Below are 21,549 nucleotides of genomic sequence, written 5' to 3' on the forward strand. Positions count from 1 at the left end.
AAAAAAAAAAAAAAAAAAAAAAGGCTTATCTTCTGCACATTCCTTACCCAGCACGGTCAGGTGGTATGTCTTGTGAAAATTCCCTTCTGTTGATGCCACTTCACAGCTGTAATTTCCCTCCTGGTCTATTCCCACTTGCTGTATCTCAAGGGCAGGATCCAGATCTGGTCTGAATTTCCACTTTATGTTGTCACTGCAGTTTGTTCTGTGCGTCACATTCCTATCATTCCTGTGTACTAAGGTGCAGAGGTCTCCAACCTTGGTAGTTATTTTCCATGTTACCATATTCATTTTTCCTTTGGAAGAGCAGTTGAGCACTGACCTGTCCCCTACGGTCACTGACACCCTCTCGTTCCCTGAGAAAAAAGGAAAGAACATGTGAGGAGGGGTCCAGGAGTTGTGGTCTGGACTTCACAAGGAAASATCTGCAGTGGTACACACCAGCATGGGGCTATGGCTGTGCTCATCTGCACCTGGTCATCCCATAATTACAGGTGTGAATTATGGGGCCAGTTGCCTGTCACAGCCAGCCCTCACAATACTGTCAACAGATTTCCCACTGGAGATCATCTGGATGTTGGATGAAGACCCTACTTCTGCCCACTCTCTTAAGCTTTTCAGCATCCAAAGAGTGCTTGTTTCAGCAAATTCTCCAGTGGGTTGCTCAAAGGGCTGTTGCCACTTAGAGGGTGAAAAGACAGAAATATGACTTTYGCATTTGGCCATGTGATAAAAAAAGTAAACAACTTTTACTTCTGCATTCATATGAAATCCGACATTGTGGACAAAGGCCTTGTCTACACCTCTCAGGCATTGCACAGGCACAAACAAGGTGGTGGAGCTTTGTGTAGGACAAAAGKATTTTGCCTTATGTCTCAGGGCTGTTTTATGTGTGCATTATTATTCCTATACATACAAAGGCAGCCTCTTTTGCAAGGCATTTGTGAGACTGAGAGAAGACTCTGAGGCACAGATTGTAAAACAGTATAAAAAGTAGCTGGGATGATGTGACTTTTGTGTATTTTGGCTCCTGGTGAAATTAAAAGCAAAAAATCCATAGAATTCACAAGGTATGTGAAAGAAAATTTGCAATTTATAAGTTAATAAGAATAATACCAGTAGCTGTAGTCCAAAGAAGCTTCTCTTTACCACCTCATGCATTTCCTCTTTTAATAGGTGGCCATTAAACTTTGGGACCATAAACCACTGATCTCTCAGTTCTCTGTGYTGCTGGTGGAACCCAAGCTGCTCTTTCCTTGGGTTGAGAAGTGGTCATTCTGAAAGCTGTGTGTGAGGAGAAAATTACAGTGCTACTATCAAAACATGCATTAATCTGGACAGACAGCTAAAGGTAACCAATCTGATATGTACTGACAAATGAGTTTTTCACAAGTCATTCCAAAAATGTTAACCCCCTCCCCAAACCTTCCAAGCAGATACACTAAAACAGCAATTGAAAGTTTATCTGGAATATGCAAAGCATTAGAAGATGTAGTTGTTGCATGATTAGTCAAACCCTTGTCAGTCTTCCTCTGAGGTATCAGACCTTATTTTGTTTGGTTTTGCCACCCCCTACCCAGACCTGGAATTATATTACCTTTGCCATCTAGCACAATGTGAAGCGTAGTTCCTGARCATTCACACTGCTATAAAAAGTGGTCTTAATGAGCATCAACTTTAAATCATTAGTCAAATYATTGCAATTAGCCTCTTTGAGAAAACTGCAATTGTTTTCACTTTAATAATATAGTCTGAATTTCATTGTCTTCTTGAATCTRGGTGAATGAACCATTCCAGCTCAACCCCTTCTTCTTCTGTTTGACTGTTTTCTTGGGAAATGGTTTCCAGCTTGCAAAATGAACACGGTTCACTACATTTTAACATCTCACATATTTCTTTAAAGATTTTTGCCTTTTCATTTTGAGGATTAAGCATCCTTCTGGGTGAATACACTTATTCTGTTAAGAGTTTTCTTTGATTATTACACTGGAGGTGTTTTTAAATGACAAGTATTTTTCTGCTTAGTGGCATTGCAAGAAAATATGAAGTGCGTCATTTAAACTCAGATGATTTTACCAGGAGCGGAAGTGAAAGAAGCCTTTTGCCTCGTGATAGTTTCTGGATGAGTTCTATGAGTGTATTTGAGAATTGGAGAACAAAGTGTTTCCTCTCCTAGTTTAATAATGCTGAGAGCCTCAGAGCTCCAAGTCATGCAGAATATTGCTGACCTCATCTGAAAATGACTAAGCAAACCTRAGCATTCAAACAGCCCATGTGCTGCATCTGGGGTTTTTTTTTGGGTAATGTTTGCAAGTGTTGAGCAAGAATGACAGTGCTGTGCATATTTAACTGCGWACACTTTCATTTACACATTAAAGCAGCATCATTTTACTCATCTTTCAGTGCAGCATCTCTTAAGCAGCTCATTGCAATGTAAAAGCTCCCCATCATAATGGCTTTTCATGCTCCAAGGATGTGAAGAAAGGGGCAGTGAAAGTGGTACTTTCTGCTGTGYCTTTCATTCATATTCTCCTCTGAATCAATCAGGTACCACTCACTTCGAATAAGAAACCACATCAGTCAGCTTAAAATCTGCTGAATCAAGTTTAGTTACTATTTTAGGTTTATAGGAAATCTGTAGAAGGCTCATGAAATCCCCTCTATCGTGTTATTAATTCAGAAGCCTCTTAGAAAAGCAAGAGTATTCCCCAGATTGCAGATTAATTAGTAAAAAATATTCTTGCTTATCCTATCCACGTGGCTTCCTACTTTTGAAGAGAGGCCTTATGAACRTAGAAGGTTAAACTGTCTGCACTTTACTGCCTTCTTTCATTGCTAAAGTGCAGGTAGGTGGCATTAGTTTAAGTATGAATTGTGAACTTTCCTCCTTGATTTGCTTCTTTTTTTTTCATACATTCTGCTAGAATCATGATCTTTACACTTCTTTTACAAAAAAAGAATGCATGTACCAAAAATCCTGAAAGGATTCATTAATGCATGTTTCTGAAATGACTTTGAAGTGACTCACAAGCAAAACAGGGCTGGGGCTCGGTAATGCTTGATGGGGATCTTCCAAACCATGAAGAACAATGTCAGCCATTTTCATAGCAGCTTCTGATGAACTTTCTATTTCAAGCTAAAATATAATCTCAGAAAATGTCAAAACTTGCTGGGTTTTACCACAGACTTCACTTTATTCAAAAACAATGCAAAATGTATATTCCCAGAAATCATTATGTAAATAGCTATGGGATCCACCAACACAAAGGCCTTTAAAGAGTCTTTAAATAGAAATTACCCTCATGCCTATCCTGTCTTTCTTGTCAGCTTTACCATTTCTTCCAATTCTGAGAAGTAGCTGGGATCTCATATTAGGCTGAAGTTGGACATACTCTGCTTTCTCTTTCTAGTGAGCTTACCAAAAGCCATCTAAACATCGAAAAGTAGATTTTATTAGAACATAAATCAATATGCTAGAAGATTCTGCAGGGAACACAGAATTGCTGGCTATACTAATGAAAAYAAAAGACCTGAAAGTAAATCTCTGCTTTCTGCACCCCTACAGCACATGCTCTTTTCCGCAATCCTCTCTTCTACTCCACAAGCTTTTGTTGACTTTTAAGGCTACACATTTTTTACATGACCACATCTGAGCTCCTTTTCCCTCAGTTCCATGACTTTCTATGTGTCTGCTCCAATCAAACCCTGTTCCAGGGTCTCTGCTTTCTTTTCCTCCTTATGTTGCCCTTGCCAAACCTTCACTCTTGGATGTGTACCCAGCAGCTCTGAGGGAAGACAAAATCTTCCCTTCCCTCTGGGAATTTCTCTAAACCTAGAGGGTGTCTGCCTGCACTGCAGGACAGCTAAACAAACAGAAGTATTTCTTGTGGTTTAAACCCAGCCCTCAACAAAGCCACTGGCTCACTCTCACTCACTTCCCCCACAGTGGGATGGGGAGAGAATCAGAAAAGTGGGAAAACTTTATAGGCTATTAAGTAAGGAAACAGCTATACACACACACAAMKCAAAMCAAGRAATTCYCAMGGGCAGGCAGGTGTTCAGMCATATCCAGGAAAGCRGGACTGTATCATGCATAATGGTGATTTGGGAAGAAAAACATCATAGCTCTTCATCCCCTCTTCCTTCTTCCCCCAGTTTTATGTGCTGAGCATGATGCCACATGGTCTGGAATAYCCCTGTGGCCATTTGGGGTCAGCTGTTCTGGCTCTGTCCCTTCCCAGCCCCTTTTGGACCCCCAGCCCACTTGCTGGTGGTGTGAAAATCAGAAAGGGCCTTGGTTCTGTGTCAGCACTGTTCAAAACATCCCTGTGATGTCAACACTGGTTCCAGCAGAAATCCAAGACACCTACTAATGAAATCCAAGCTCCCTACTAACTACTGTAAAGAAAATTAACTCTCTCCCTGCCCAAACCAGCACAGGATTCCATTCTGTTAAAGAGGAAAGGTTCAGTGCTGCAAGTGTTTTAATTCAGACCTGCCACCCTCCTACTGTGCTCTGGAATGGTTCTTCATGCTGCAAAATGGCTAAAGGTCAGTGGCTGATGTTTCCTCGGTGATAACYAATTGGTTTATGACCAATGTATTATGACAGATATTTGGCATCCATATCAGCGTTTTTCTACCCAAAGACTCAGAAAAAAAGCCAGCACATTGCACAGCTGCTTCTCTCCAGATGAAATCCCATCTTATAGCTGAACTGAACTGAGAGCTGGCTGTGGCTGAAAAAGGGGATAATTAATGCAGCAAAGGCCTCATCCTCTGTGGGCCTGCAGAGAACAAACGATTTGAAGAGGTGTGAGCTCTCAAGCTCATCTCAGTGCAGTGCTAACTGTAGGATGGTAATTAAATGTCAGCACTGTTAACTATTTCATTGCACACAAGAGAGATGAAATGAAAGATCATATGTCTACATATTTATCGTACTTAACTTCTGATTTTCAGCCGTGTTCTTCACAAATGAGTTGACTCTGGAAAACAGCAATCATTTTTTCTGTTAGGCAGAAAGAGCAGAGCTCAGGAAACCAGGAGCGTGTGCTGTCTGCCACACTAATGTGGGAAACAGATGAGTAAGGTTCTGGGAGTTCTGTACAGCACCAGGCTGAACCATTTTATTTCGGTTGTGAATGCAAATCTTTTGGGATCAGGTTTCACCCAGAAGACTCATCTGACAGTAGGAGGTTTTAGATTGAGGTCCCCCAATTAGACACCAGCCTCTGAAATCTATTTAATTATGCCATCCCTCCTTGTCTCTCCTTGAACACTGAAGGAGATTCCAAGTCATGCCTGAGAAGGTTCTCAAGCTCTATTGCAGTGCACATTCCAACACAYTGGCAAATTCCACTTCTGTGTTTGAAAATGGACATATCCTCTCTCAGGAAAAAACAAACTCGGTTGACGAGTTCGCATTTGTGTTTCAAAACTGTGCTGGTTATTGTTGTCATGGTAAGATTACTGTAATCTGAAAAGATTGGGGGAAAGGCTTTGCTCTGGTTTTTTCACTGTGGTTTATGTAGTGCATTTGACAGCTCTCATGARTATCTAGTTGCACCAGCTTCTTTGCTGTATCACTTGTTTAGTAATTTCTCCTGTTTCTCAGGRACTTTCTCACACTAAAAGAAGAAAGATTTTTAAAACAGGAAAATTTGGTTGTGAAGGCACTAAGATTTTGAGGGGAATCACTGCAAAATCAGAGCTATGCAGCTTGAAAGTGCTTTTGGTTGCTTTCACACAGGAAGGATTTCCAGCCTCTCTTTTTCTTTACAGCAGATTTTAAACCACAGTAGAACTTYTTATTGCCTCAATTTCCATGACAGCCTCTTGCAAAATTTAACTGTTAAAGAGTTTGTTGCACTGTAAAGAGGCTGCTTTGCTTTCTCAGACATATTTCTCAGACATCCTATTGATTCTCTATTTCTTACAGTAACAATTTACCACAGCATTTTGATGCATCTTCCCCACTACACCCTCTGCAGATATTAAACTTAGAGRTACAATGAACTGAAACCATGATCATACCACAGCAAATGACTAAATGTATCTTGGAATGAATGTAGTATATGAGTCACAGAAAGACATAATCAAAAACGCAGCACCGGATGCTTGGAAGAGTTCAGATAGAACAGTCTGAGTTCTACATCTGTTTTCCCCTTCTACTGCCCCGGAGTTCCTGTGGCATCAAGGCTTGTCTGGAATGAAGTGAAAGATAAATACAAGTGCTTTGTGCTAGAGTAGGAATTTCTAATGTACTGGCAGGCTTTTATATATTGTAGCTTTGTAAGTCTGRAAAACATAGCACAGGATGGCATGTAGGCTAAAAACCACCTCTGTGTTTCGRGTGAGTAGTAAGTACTTAGACTACTCTAATTTCCATCATAGAAGTACATCAAATAGCTGACCTAAGCTCACATGACTCGACTCTGTTTCTTGAAATTGAGACCATAGCTTTTTCAGCATGGATGTGTCTTCGAAAGTACACATTAAAATACTTATACCTTTATTGCTAGTTTCACACTCTCACTGTTTTATCCATATTTATTCCTTGAAAATAAGTCCTATTCCCATTTCATTCTAGCTAGGCTTTTTCCTTATCTTCAGAAATTCCTTTCATCCTCATACTCAAATTCTTATTTGGTTCTTCTTTTAACACAATTCTTTCCTGTCTTCTTTTAACACATTTCTTTCCTGTATCTATTACCATGCCACTTGCAGTACTTTTCTTTCCACCATGTYACTCTTTCTTGCTGTTTCATGCAAGCTGAAAAAGCAACCTTATATACTTTGTCACTGGCTTTCCAATGTGAAATGCCCATAGTATGKCTGGGTTTTTTCAGACTGCAAATTTCAACATGACTCTATATACTGCAGCGGGGTGAGGACACTGACAGAACTCAATAGTGATGCCAATAGTTTTAGTCTTCCCATTCAAGGTGGAATATATCTTTGCAGTTGACTGTTCCTATTGTGTAATTTTTCTATGATCTTTCAATTCTCTTAAGGTTTCTCCAGTATCTTTTCAAGCAGTCCTTCAAGACAGCTGATTTTGAAGGCAATGAAAAGGTGTTAAAGTTCATATAGGTAGAACTGTGTATGATAGTGTCCTCTTGAAAAAGAAAAAATAAGCTGAAAGAATAAAGGGATGACTACATGATAGATAAAGAACTGGGTTAAAGAGAGAAAGAAAAGGCAGTAAAATGGAGGTGCCAGGTTGAAGGTAGCTTGCTGAYAGTGTTTCTCAGTGGATGATTTTTGCTGTGCTTCCACTTTTTTMCTAATGGCATTGACTGTATCAGGTGTGTGTGAGGAAAATTGTTGAAAGCAGGAAGAATAGTGTTACTAGAATAAAGAACTGATATGTCACACAAAAAGAACAGATTGACCTTGATGAGTAGAATGGTAGCTGTGTGCTGAAATTCAGCAGCTCAAAATTTCATAATAATAAAAATAGGCAATACAACAAATTTTGACAGGAAATTAGAATAGACAATTATGCCTCAATCAGTATTAAAACCAGCTTTTCTATAAAATGGGTGTTTGCTTTGGTTCTCAAATTATTTATGAAAAGTGTTTTCTAATACAATGCCGGCAAAGAAAAAAAAGGAAAATTAATTTTATTACTGCAATTCAATCCAGTGATTTAGTGATTTATATTCACATAAATAGGTTATGTCTCAATAGAAACATGACTCTGCAGAAAAAAACAGGATGGGTACACTTCCTAAATGAAGAAATTAGTTGGCGTTTAAATGATGTGTCCAAGTCATGCAGTTTAGACTACTAACACTGTTGGCCAAATCCTCAGCTGATTATAAATCATCACTGAACTTAACAAGCTGTCACATATCAGTCTGGCTGTAAACTTTGAACTTTGCTACTTCTGTGTGCAAAGTAAGTAGAGCTTTATCCTTGTAGAATGTAGGTTGGAATGGATGAGAGGGAAAGGGATTTGCACTGGATGTCAAAGTGCCTTGGGTAGTAMTGCCTTCAGAGCAGCACTGTGACACCGTGTGTAACAAAGTGCTTCCAGGTCTCAGTATAGAAACAGATACAGATTGTTTTATATTTTGTTCTGTGAGCTGAACTGGRCCTTTTACTCTCAGCCACATGATAAGGAAAATAAACCAAGTACTCTTCACTCATGCTTAAGAGGTCTTTCCCTACTATTCTAAACAAAAATAGATTATTGACTGCAAACTGAAGGTTGTATGCCTTCTTTTTCATACTTTGCAGACAGCAGATTAGGGACTGCTGTGAAARCATGACCTCCCTTTCATATGGTTAAAACCTCAGTCATTCCTTGTTCAGTGCTTCCCTTTAGCACTGTAGTTTTCATCCCAGCATTTTCTTATTCAACACCAAGCTAAGGCAGCAAAAGAAATTTGCCGGTGGCTTTTTTTCCTATGAATGATTGTACCTCTACAAAATATATCAGCTGTGAGTTTTAAWTAGGATATACCTCTACAAGTGCATTTAAAGTTAAAGAAAAATCTACTTTCTTTGTAAGGCATGAAGTACATGGTCAGCTTGCAAGATTGAACTTCCCTCTTTCCATGTTTTTGAAAACAGACAAGTTCAGCCATGAATGCACTCAGTATGTTTGGACCACAGCAAAGTAAAATGTGAGTACCATAAGGACATGCTTGGAAGATTGTACTATGGAAATTTGGATGTGTTCTAAGAAAATGTTTGCCTAATTTAATAGTACAGAATTATTTTTCAAGAATTTGGATGAGAAAAACAGACTGCTTGAATTTAGATGTTGTTAGGTAAAAGAAGTTAGAATGATTCCCAAAATAGTCCCAAAAGAACAGCAAAAAAATAGTGAAATGGAGACAAATGCAAGTTTACCATAGTAAGTTTTTTTTTAGGCTATGACTTTTTGTATCTGGAGCATGATTCCACTATAAACTAGAATAGAAGGCAACAGAGACAGGTGCAGTGAAACAAACTGGGACAGAGAGACTCAAAAGGCAATAAAACACCAGTACACTGCTGAAAAAGAATGAACCAGTTTTATTAAGGAAAGAAACTAAGAAAGTTGTGTATTCAGGCAAATTTGAATAGTGGCTAGGAGTCTCTGTAAATCTTTACTTTTATTCACTTGATACTCTAAAATTCCAGCCCAATGTCACTGACTTCAGTTTTTCACTATCCATAAAACTGAACAGCCATAGGGAATCACATCTCATWACTAATAATGGATTTCTTGCAGCTTCCTCTGAAACACTTGGACATATACATTGTCACAGGATACAACTACAGATGCAGGACTTACCCAGTCAAATCCTGCAAATGTTATTTCAATAAAAATAGATTTGTTGCATGAATTTCTTATGGACAATGTTGCCTGTCCTTGCCACCTTCCTTTAGAGTATGTACACAACCACTTGAGGTGTTGTGTGTGCTTAGTTAAACTAGAGAAAATTTGTTACCAAAAATATTTTAGTGTTGAGTCTTTTTCACTGCTGCTACTGAAGATTGCCACAAAAGGATTATCCAGCTGTACTCGGGAGCAGATATAGGTATGACAATTATGAAGCAACCTCAGCCTTTTTTCTGAGCTGCCCCATCTGCCATGGTAAAAATTAAGAGTCACACCAAAAAAAACAAAAAATGAGCTGCCCCATCTGCCATGGTAAAAATTAAGAGTCACACCAAAAAAAACAAAAAACAAAAAAAAAAAAACAAAAAACCATTCTAAGGAAATGTTAAGGAAAATGTTAATGGAGATTACACACACAAGTTTTTCCATGACTTTATTTCTTTCAGAATAGCTTGCTCTAGTCTTCAGAAGGGGGACATAGTTCTTTCTGAGCTGCATGCAACACTGTGTATGCACTAAAATTATCTGGACAGAACACACTCATTGGATCAGCTTGACACATTTAGTCTGTGATCTCTGGAGAAGAAAACCCTTGCCACTAGATCTTGCTCAGAAAAGCCACCCTAATATTGAAGGAAACAAGTTTAGGAGCAGTGCCAGCTAAAAAATTCCCATCAAATGTAGGCTGCTTTTTATTGGGAATGAGTTGGGGGAAGAGGTTTCAGGTGTGAAATTAGATTTTAATGGAATATCTTTTTCTACATTCTTTGAAGAACTATATAATTGATTAACCACGACACCAAGAATTTAAAATCCAAATACCTTCGGGTGAAAACCCACCACTTTTTGGCACTAGACTTCTTTTTCATATTCCCAGCAAAGTCAATTTTTAAAATAATTTTTGTCAATAGGATTCCCCTTTATCTTCCCATTTTCTTCAACATTCTGTATGTGTATCCACACTCCTTTACTTTTTGAGCGACTTTACTCAAAAATGCAGACTGTCTCTGATGCTACCATAATTGATYTGCATGAACTTGAGCAGGTTCCTCAGTATTCTTTTAAAATAGTTCTTTACCTACAGAATAGGGACACATTTTTTAGTCACCAGTGTGCCTGTTGTGAGGTTACTGATCCAAAGTTAAATAATGGGTAGCTCTGAGTTGAGATTCCTCACTATCACTCAAACACACACATTATAGATGTGTGTTCCATCACTGCCAACAATGACTGCATCTGTTTAACTTTAAAATATCACAAAGGAGATATTTTTATTTCCTGGCCAAGTGGAATGGARCAACTTATGTCCACGTAGTTTAGTTCCATCTGTGCATAATAGGAGTGGACACATGCATGGTAAGTATTATTCAGAGATATCAGAAATTTAATTTGGATCTCATGGACCTATCTGCCTTCTTCCTCCTMTACAGAAACAGTTTAAGTTTCTGGAACTGCTCTTCAAATCCCTGGTTCCGTTATCAATTCCTTGCATTGCTGTATGGTGTCTGGAAGAGCACAAGCTCTAAAAATTCAAATGAGCAGTATGTGGGAAACATGAACTGCTGTAGCTAAACTGTACTAGAACTAAGTCAAATACACTAAAAGAGAGACAATTTGGAATGCCAYTGCCCTTGGCACAAAAACCTTTCCCTTCTTGATACTGACCATGCCCCTTAGGATGAAATTCCAGAAACTGCTCCCCTATGCCAGCGCATCAGAAACCTTCCACTTCTCCTCAGAAAGATGCAAGGGATCCCCRCCCTATTCAAGAGCACCTGCTGCCTCTCTTCAGCAGAAATTACATATCCAAAAGTTTCAAGTTCACAAACACTTTCCCAGGCATATTTTTAGTATGCCGAAAGGATCAGTTTTTCAGGTGATGTGGATTTGGAAGGCTCAGTAAAAAAGGCAATTTGTGACAAAYGGTGCATTCCCAGCTAAGGGTCAATAAATAGTTGCCGACATGGAAGAAACAAGGAAAATACCTGGCAGCCTTGTAACCCCTAAGAAAAGAGGAGCAGGAGTGGGTATTGGGAAAGCATGTCTTAATTGTGCTTCATAAATTCTAGCACTTAATAAAAGCCACAGAATGATGTATAACTTTTACAGAAAGAAAGAAGCGGGGCACATTTCCCATTTTTACATGCCAATGGCCAATCGGTCCCAGGTAGACTCACCTGCTAATCTCATGCCCATGGTGATGGTGAGCAGCACAAACACATACACCGTCTTCCCAGCAATCTTCATGCTGGTTCCTGCTTTCATGGCTCAGGCAGCTCCRTCACTCCATCCATCCCTCCRCCAGCTTAACTGTGSTCATGGGGATCATTTCTTGCTGCCAGTACATCCTCAGCAGCCAGTGTCAGTTTTTCCTCTCCCTCTTTCCCACGCCTCTCCTTTAACTTTGCGTGTTCCTGATCAACTGGCTCCTCAGAGCTGGAGAGGTTCCTACTTGTGACTTTTCAGAGCACTTCAGAGCTTCCTGTGCTGAGAACCAGGCAAACGCTGAGGAAACAGGCTGAACAATTCTGCCTTCCGTTCATTGGCTCTCCTTAGGAGGCTGATGAGTGAAGATAAACCCTGCAGCAGAGTTCAGAGAGAGCAAAAGCAGAGGAGATTATTCAATGCTGAGTTTAATATCAAAAAGGAAATGTTAGTCTTGGGAAACTAGAGAGAAACTCATCCTTCATGTTTCTCATGGTTTTAATTCTGCTAYTTCTTTATCATGTGTTTGGTGCTACCTCCAAGAAAATTCTTAATTCTTCCTCATGTCTTCCTCAAAAAAAAACAAACTTAAATATTCTCTCTAAGTGACATTTTCAATAATTCTCTCTTAAGTACCTGCTTAGTAAATGGAATTCTACTTCTCATATTAATACACAACCTTGTGTGAACTTCTAAGTTCAGATCTTGTGAACTCTTAAAATCTGTACAAAAGCCAAAAACTGAGCTTTTTTTTTTTTAACAACAGAAATCATATTTTTCTGATTACTAAAAGAAAAAAAATACACTATTACGTGTAGGTTTCCCATGGGCTCACAGCCTGCTCTCAGGCATCCACCCACCACAGTGTGGGTCTGCTCCATGGGCTGCAGGTGGATCTCTGCTCCACTGTGGATCTTCAAGAGCTGCAGAGGGACATCCTGTGTTACCCTGATCTGCACACGGGTGCAGGGGAATCTTTGTTCCAGCACCTGGAGCACTTCCTGCCCCTCCTTCACTGACCTTGGTGTCTGSAGAGCTGTTTCTTTCMCATATTCTCACTCCTTTTGCCAGGTGAAGTCGCTGGGGTCTTTCCCCTCTGCTTAAATCTGTTATCCCAGAGGATGGGCTTTCCAGTGAGCTGCAGTGGAGAAGTTTGCACACTGAAATTTCATCAAAGAGCATCACGAATTTTATGGGTACTAGAAGCTGTAAAGAAATGGAACACTCYTAGTGCACAGAGACTTGTTTTAGAAGTTTTATAACGTTCCTTCCTTTGACAATTTTTTTCTTCAAGTCCCTTGGTTTCTGAACCAGCAAAGATGGAGGTACTTTACAGAGAAGGGAGGAACCAGTCTGTGTGTGGTGAGAGTAAAGAGATAGGATGCATAATGTTGGTACCATGGGGAAGGTGYTGAGCAATGTGTGAATACAAACAGGACAGACAGGACAGACAGGAATTTTGTGTAGATCAGAAGGATTTGGGTACTGCATGTGTGTGTGTATTATGCCGGTCCCATACAGGGTGAATTAAGAGATTCAGAGTCTTGTGGCTCATTCTGCTACTGGCAACATAATAATTTTAMTGAAAATCTCCACAGGAAAATACTGTTTTTGAACAAGAAACTGGGGTTTGCTTTGAGGAAAAGCTACCTGAAAAATCAAAGGTTAAATCAGTATTTTGACAGTAAGTAATGATTTTTTTCATTTAGCATTTTCTTAAGATGCTTTTCTCTTTTCCTTGTTTATGAATAAAAAAATACAAAACACAAAATGGAAACAACAGTTATTGTGGATAAGGACAGGTAAGTCTTGCAATCAGGATGGAGAAGACTTGCCTTTGTTCAGAAGTGAAGGGTGAAGCTGTTTCAGAAAGAAAGTCTATTTTAAGTACTTCTCATCTGAAATAATACAGAAATTGAATGTCGCCCACATCTTTCACTGAAAAACATGTTTGGGGGTTGTTTTTTTCAGAATACTCTTGTGTGGGCTGTTTTAAAATAATGCTGTATCAGTTTCTCCACTTCCTTACTGATATAGTAATTTTAAATTCAGGGTTCCCTCTTTCTTAACCCACAGCATTTCCCCAGTGGGAACTCTGTGGGTCAGTGGTAGAGAAAAGGCCTCAGCTATTGAAAGCTACAAGTCAGAATAATTAGCAGTGAGGACAGGCATAGGAGGAAAAGACAGAAAACAAATGAAAGTTGGCAGGAAATGGACTGYTCAGGCACTAGGACTGCACACCATGTTTGCACTCCACTGATGACTGCAGTCTCATGTTCTGGTAATTTTGTTTGATCAGACTGGTGTGMCAAAATGGTCTGCATTGATGTTCACTGGAACAGAGGAGTGTGAATTGAAGTCTCATGTAAATAAACAAAGAAAGACTGATGATGATCATACAGAGAAAATAACGCAAGACACAAATTCATCTGGAGCACCTTGGTTCCAGGCTCATCTCACTGACTACAGCTTTTTGTGGGAGGGTCTTATGTATATTTTTGTCCACTTGATTTTTTAAATTCAATATAGGATTTTGGCACTCCACCGATCTGGGGTTTTCAATGTAGTATTCACAGTTACACTGGTTTATATTCTAGGTATTTACCACTGACCTTAGAATTACTAATGCATGTGAATAGATATTATCTCTGTATTTTAGACAAGGGCATGGAGAGGAAGAAGATATGTTTATGTAAGTAAAGACAAGAAACAAGGTGGGAGAGAGAAACAGGCAAAATGTAAGCAGTGTCAGACTTCATATGTAAAACAAGTGGTGCTCAAATCTGATGCAAAGACAGGATATTAAGATGTAGTAAATGTRCAGGCATGTAGTGTACTGGATGCAAGATTGCTGCATAAACATTAAAAAAAAATGCAAGGGGATAGAGGAGATTTTGAAAGAGAGCAAACTCTTCTAAATAAGAAAAGTTCAATTATAAGTTGTCATTAGGGAAGATCCTTACTCTAGAACTTAATTCTGAACCAGAAATTAGACAGSTAGATAATTGGGTAGATAACTACTATTTAAGATATGATTAAGCTACTTKGGAAGCAACTGTCTGGTTGAGGGCAGCAGAACTTGGGAAGTGAGATATGAGAAGTCTGTAGCAGGCCATGACAGAAAACAGAAGTTTACCACAAGAGGTGATGASTAATCAGAGCAGATTTTCCTCTAAGTTACACATTGAGAGCTGGGATCCCATAGAGTTCATAGGGTCCTAGAATGCTTTGAGTTGGAGGGGACCTCAAAGATCTTTTGCTTTCAACCCTCCTGTCATAGGCAGGAACATCTTTCYCTAGATCAAGCTGCTCAAAGCCCCATYCAAMTTTGCCTTGGAACATTTCAAGGGATGGGGCACCCACAAMCTCTCTGGGCAGCCATTCTCACTGCTCTCACAGTAAAGAATCTCTTCTTTATAWCTAATTTAAACCTACCCTCTTTCAGTTTACAGCTGTACCCCCTTGTCCTGTGAGGTCCCTCTCCAGCTCCCCACCAGGCTGCCAGTAGGAAGGCTGTTCTGATGTCTCCCAGGAGCATTCTCTTCTCCAGGTTGAACAACCCGAACTCTCTAAGTCTGTCTTCATAGTACAGATGTTCCAGCCCTCTGATTGTCGCTGCTGGCCAAACAGCGACAGAAAAGAATAGATACAAAACACACAAAAGTGGGTGAAAAAACAGAAAGAAAGAAGGACTTTATTGTGGGACAAGCCTCTTTTATCTACTTTAGCAACCAGACTACACATTTGCGTCAAACATACATTGGTCAGTGAGGCTGTCACTTTCTACTCAACAGCACAGGATTGGTAGGTTTGCAAAAGCTACAGTATTAGTAATGCTTATAATTTTCAGCCACCTGCATTATCAATTCTGCATTCTAATCTGCTTTTCTCAAGGATGCGGCATTCCTCCTCCATGTAGGCTGTCAACACTCCTTTTCTTTTCCCAGGCCTCAGTCGTACACAATAATTGCCTGGGTTTCAGAATCCGGGCTTGTGGGGCCCCGTTCCCCCACACTCTGATCATCTTGGTGGTCCTCCTCTGGGTTTGCTCCAGCAGGTTCATATCCTCGTTATGTCGAGGACTTCAGATGCAGATGCAGCACTCCAGGTGTGTCTCACCCAAGCAGAGCAGAGCAGAGCAGAGCAGAGCAGAGCAGAGCAGAGCAGAGCACAAGGTAGCAAGCACCTTGCTTGCCCTGCTGGCCTCACTGCTTTGGCTGCAGTCCAGAAACCAAGCGCATCCTGGCTGTGTGCGAAAGGATGTGTTTGGTTTTCTGGGCTGCAAGTCCACCCTGCTTGTCATCCACCTACACTTCCAAGTCCTCTGCTGAGGCCTGCTGTTGATTCATTCTACACCCAGCCTGTTTATGTGCTTGGGATTGCCCTGGTCCAGTTGCAGGACCCTGTGCTCGGCCTTGTTGAATTCATGTGGTTTGTGCAGGCCCAGCTCTCAGCCTGTGCAGGTCCCTCTGGATCCCAGCCCTTCCCTCCTGACTGCACCTCAGAGCTCGGTGTTATGGGCAAATTCACTGAGGGTGTGCTCAGTCCCACTGTCCGTGTAGCCAACAAAAGTGTTAACCTCTCCCAGTCCCCGAGGAATGGCACCCATTGCTGCTCTCCACTGGGACATGGAGCCAATGGCTGCATTGTTTGAGTGTGACCATCCAGCCAAATCCTTATCCATTGTGGTTGGTCTGGGCCTCTCCAGTATGGAGATGAGGATGTTGTGTGGGATGGTGTCGTGTGCTTTGTTTGTACAAGTCCAGGTAGAGGCATCAGTGGCTCTTCCCTCATCCACCAATGTTCTCACCCATGTGGAAGGCCATCAAATCCGTCAGTGAATCCAAGTTGGCTGTTGCAAATCACCTCTTTACTTTCCATGTGCCTTGGCATAATTTCCAGGGGAATCTGGAAATTAACTTGCCAGGCACAGAGGGTGAGATTGACCAGCCTGTAGTTTCCCTGAATCTTCATTACTACCCTTTTTAAAAATCAGGGATACATTTCCCCTTTCCTGGAATTTTACCAGATAGACACAACCAATCCTGAGAGAGGCCAGAGTGGAACAGAGGATGACTTAGATGAAGAAATAATGCATGTAGAAGAGTGAATGTTGTMAGGATTTGCCAGGAGCCTTATCTATAAATGTAGTGTGCATTTAATGTAAAGGAAGAAAAGTGKAGAGATTGGGACAGCTGAAGCTGAAACCTGATACATAATTGAGGATGAAGACATTGCCAAAAAGGTGCAGCTGAAGATATGCTTTGAGTAAGTACCCAATTCCACACAGCAGCAAACTCGAATATTGTTTRTTTAAGGTGCTATGAAGAATCCTCACATCTTTCCTGGAGTCTGAACTTTCCCTGTCTTCTGAGTTCTAAGAGCACAGATCTAGGCTCTGCCTGTGGTTTTCAGTGTGGGTTATTGCAGAGCCATTTTATGTTAATTATCATAAATGTCATCAGATATTATTTGGCAGTCTCTGTGATCTGCTCTGTTTGAAGTGGTTTTACTCAGCTTAAAGTCCTTGCTGACAGCAGATTCCATGCTAATAACTCATTCAACAAGAAGTGCAGGAGCTATAAAGATGGTTTTTARCTAGCAAAGTGCAGACAGAAATTAAATTTCTTCCAGGAACTTAGTTTCCAATGATGACATGAATATCAGAGTGTTGGAACCCCATCTGGTATAAACTTAAGATTGCCTGGTTTACTTCTCATGAAGCTACCATGACTCCCTCCATGTAAGAATTCTCCCTGCTGTCTCTTTCTGTGTCAGCTGAGGATCCTAAAGAGATAGCTCAATAGCCTGCAAAAAAAATCAGTAAATATCCAAAGCTGGGAATGGTTCTGAGAAAGGATCATGATTCTCTGTACTGACAGATCTGTTCCATGCACAAAGCTCACCCCAACAATGCAATACAATGGTTTTGTATGGCAATGTGGCAAGAAGGTAAATTAAGGGTGGACTACAGTATGCAATGACCTTGTTCAATGTATAGGGCATTAAAACCAATTTAATTCTTTCAGAGATTGCACTGTGTGTCACACTTGTCAGTGAATTCCCTGCCTTTTGATGACCTTAGTACATAGAGTTTGTTACAATGATGGAAAAAGTATTTCAGAAGTTTTATTTGCATATTCTGTAACAAATATATCAATTTTGCATATCGAGGTATGTGAAAGAGAAAATGAAAGTATTCATAACATCAGTTTTTATGTAGGCAGATGTGTAAGTTTTTTATCTACTTGGCTGATACACTTTGCTGTTCCTCCAGCTATTCCAGTTCTTGACTCTATCAGAATTCATCCAGTCTACCTGGAGCATGATTGACAGGTCTGCCTCAGATTTGATTGTCTGAATTCTTGCCATTGTAGACTCTATCATTTGAGCTTTTGTTTTCATAATGCCATGAAGGCCAGTGTGCAGTGGTCATTTCCCAGCCCATGGATCCCACCACATGGCAAGTCCTCCAGCAGAATGGCATAATGCAGCAGGCTGGTTATGGAGATATGGTTTATAACCTTTGTGGCAGCAAAGTGGCACAATATGCTTACAAGGCCTCTTCCTGGTTGTTCTGTGTTGCTTATTCCTGGAAACACCCACGCACCTGAAAGTCCTGATGAGAATAAATTTCCTTTTACATGACTCCTACTGGAGGGTAAGTAAGGTTGAGGTGAAGCCCACATTCCCAGAGTTCTTCTCCCTTCAGGGAAACTTGCATTCAAATAGCAAGACTGAAACCAGGGACCTGAATTTGAACTCAGAGCTCTTACCAACCCTTTATATACACATGCGTAGGTAAATAAAATGCTACTCAGGGGTTGAGTTTGGGTGWTAAAAGTACTAAGGACCTCCCTGCAGCCCAGTTTGAAATTCTGCTTCCCATCACTCCTGGGACTTTTGTCACAAAATCTTCAGTAGGCCCTGTCTGTGCTGTGCAGATGCTGACAGGGCAGMGCTCCCTGGGCTGGCTTGGAGCTGGATTCAGACAGCAAAGCTGTGCAGTGAAGTCAGCACAGCACTGCAYGTAGGGCACAGCATCTTGTTTGTGCACCTCAGTGCTACCTGGTGGGGATGGAGTCCACTCAATGCAACACAATGGGTTGTTGGTTTACTCAGAGCCAGTTCTGGGTCACTGGCAAATAGCAAAGGCACACAGCTCCTCCTGGAATTAAATGTTATGGCTCTCTTGGAAATCAACATTAAGAYCCTTAAAATGCATTATGTTCACCTGCCTAGGCTCCTGAGCAGGTCACAATGCCTAGGRGCTTCATTTGTGACACATCGTGCTTATGTTCCAGACTTCCTCCCAGCAAGGCTCCCCCTGAATTCAGCTCCAGATTGCTCAAGGAAGACTGGGCTGCAAAAGAGCAGATGACTGAAAAATGAGGAGGAAGTGGCCCAGAGGACCGGATGAACTGACACATGTTTCATGAGAGGAAAGGGGCAGGAAAGTCCAGATGAAGCCTAACTCCCCTCTCTTCTGGAGGTCAAAAGTGTTGGAGTCTGCCCCTCTTTTCYTTGGAAAGGAGTTTGCAAAGAAATGAGGAATTGCTACGGCTTGGCTTGAGCAACAGGAAGATGTTTCATTTCTTTGATTCCTCAGATACTTAGATACTTGGCTTAAGGAATGAACAGGATATCTTCACTTGACAACAAAGCCTGAGGCTATTTTTTTTCCCAATGGAGATGCTTCCTACCAGTCTCCCAGGATAGGCAAGCTAAGGATATGAAGGCRGAAGTTTTGCACTTGAAAACCCTTTGCAGCTCTCCAGTGATGTGGCCTGGATAGTGTGCTAGCTCATCCAGTTCGGGACTAACCTTAGCTCTGCTCTGAATGTTGTGCTGTGTCGATTATCCCCAGAGTGGTTGCACAGAATCTTAAGGCTGTATGTGATTTATCCTCCATTATTTCAAGAACATGGAATGAGAAAACATGAGAAATCGGTGGGGAATTTTTCTCTGACATAGGTCAATGGAAGTTTGTTGTGTATGGAGACTTTTGCAGGGTGTAGAGGCATTAATTTCATTTTCTGCAACAAATGCTCCTCATGTAAGCAGAAGCAGGAGATTGTTTTGACTAATTTGGGGGGTTTAGACAGTCATTTCTCTCATATTTTGCAGTAATGCTGAGAGAAGATGATTCTAATAGAATGATCATTTCTATTTCTATTTCTTTTGAAGAAATTCAAGTCCAGTATAAGATCATTGAAAGGTGCAAGACACTTTCTAATCTTCAGGAGTTAGATATCGTTTTCAATGCCAATACATAAAGCTCAGTATGTGTTTCAGTACTGTGCCTGCATTTTTTGAATTCTAAATGTTAATKACAATTCATGATTTATGTTTGCTTGCTTGCTTTCTTATTTCAGCAGTGTCTGGTGATAGGGATGTATGCAGCCCATTTATACAGTGAATGGAAAGTTACTTCCTTTCCCTGCCTTGAATTGGTATGAGGTGAGTTGAAGCTAGCCCATCACAGCTGTGCYAGGCTAAAGGTAAAGATCTCTGTTCCAGTTCTGCTACTGCCTCGTTCTGTCACTTTTGCTTTTTAAAAGTGAATTGTAAATGTTGCCTCTGTCTCAGAGAAGCTCCACTCCCAAGGCTGCCTGTATTCCACACATATAATGCCTGTGCTATGATGGGGATGCATATATTGGAAATTGAAAACCCATGGGCTCCTCACAGGTAAGCAGACTTACTAACCTGAACAATTTATTTTTTTCTGATGCTAATGTATAACAAGGACACAGCCCTGCTTGCTACAYCAGAACAAACAAGGTCTGTCTGACACTGGGAAACACCAGACTGGTGGTGTATGGCACCTCTATGATCTGGAAAACAGAGCCTTGACATCCCTGAAAATTGAAAAGTCATTTCTCAGCTTGCTGTCTCCTATTCATATCACTGCAAAAGAAATGCTTTTGCTTGAGTGGTTTTTCTCTGTAACAACAATGGCTAAAACATGAGGTCTCAGAACCATATGACTATCTGGGGTGGAACTCCGAGAATCACTTAATTTGGCAATACTGACGACACTTCAGGAGAAGAAAAGAACATGATGGTACAATGCTGGTAGTGAAYATAAATTTGAGGGTTTATGTTTTAATCAGGTCAGAATTTTTAAACWAGATTTTGCCAAATACAAGTGATGACATTTGACATTTGCAATGCCTTAGTTCGTGATATGCTTGTCTGAATAATACAAAAAAAAAGGTAGTGAGTCAGAAGTTCAAGAATTGTAATTTGAGGATGTGYTTCCTCACACTGCTCTGTTCTTTCTTTAGAAATTGCTGTAGTTGCTCTTTGGGATAAAAATGCTGAAAGTAGAATGAAACAGCACTAAAATCCAGGAAATACTGCAACTTCAATTTTGATGAGACAGAAATGCGGTACTGAGCAGAGCATTTTAAGCTTCCCACTTTGGGCTGCCYGTCTGAACCCTGTGGCTTCTGATTATAATTGGAACTTACGACTTGAGCCCTGCAAAAAGCAACTGTTTACCCTGATAAGCTATAAATACCAAGATACTAATGAGTTTGGCATGACTTTCAGTGAGCATGCAGCAGGAGTATGGAAGCTTTGTTTTCTCCCCAGATCACTTTTTCAATTTATTATTGTGAACTTCTGCAATCTTATCCTGATCATTTGACACTGRACAGTCCCCCATCACTGAGATCATCCCAGCCAAACCCTTTCGTACTGTTGGTCAGACTAAAACTTGAGGATTTTTAGAAGATTTTTTTTGAAGATTTTTTGAAGATTTTTTAATCCTTTTGCACAGAGATAAGTAGAGCTCTCTCCAGGCTGATTATTATCCAAAGAAGAATCCAACTGAGGCAAAAACCAATTTTGATTATGAATAAAAGTCTGGATGCTGACACAGCCTATATGAAGCCCTAGCATTATGTTCACTTTAAGTGCAGCCCTCTGGACCAAGGATGTCCTGGTAGCTATGAGTGACACACAGCCCATTCTACAATCCTACAAATAGCAATTTG

The 21,549-nt window shown here is 40.6% G+C and overlaps 1 protein-coding gene across 1 annotated transcript in view; it reads right to left on the minus strand.

Moving 5' to 3' along the window:
• The window catches only part of CD200R1 (CD200 receptor 1), a 15,880-nt gene extending 4,034 nt beyond the window's left edge, over positions 1–11,846 (minus strand). The window contains exons 1-2 of the mRNA XM_057364201.1: positions 11,518–11,846; positions 48–356 (exon numbers count right to left, since the gene is read on the minus strand). Of these exons, the coding sequence (XP_057220184.1) occupies positions 48–356; positions 11,518–11,605 (397 nt within the window). The 5' untranslated portion in view covers positions 11,606–11,846. The remainder of the gene's footprint in view (positions 1–47; positions 357–11,517) is intronic.
• Positions 11,847–21,549: the final 9,703 nt, after the last annotated feature.

This window comes from Malurus melanocephalus, unplaced genomic scaffold (assembly GCF_030028575.1).
Source record: "Malurus melanocephalus ecotype Western Australia unplaced genomic scaffold, MMel_1.1 scaffold_36, whole genome shotgun sequence".
Taxonomy (NCBI): domain Eukaryota; kingdom Metazoa; phylum Chordata; class Aves; order Passeriformes; family Maluridae; genus Malurus; species Malurus melanocephalus.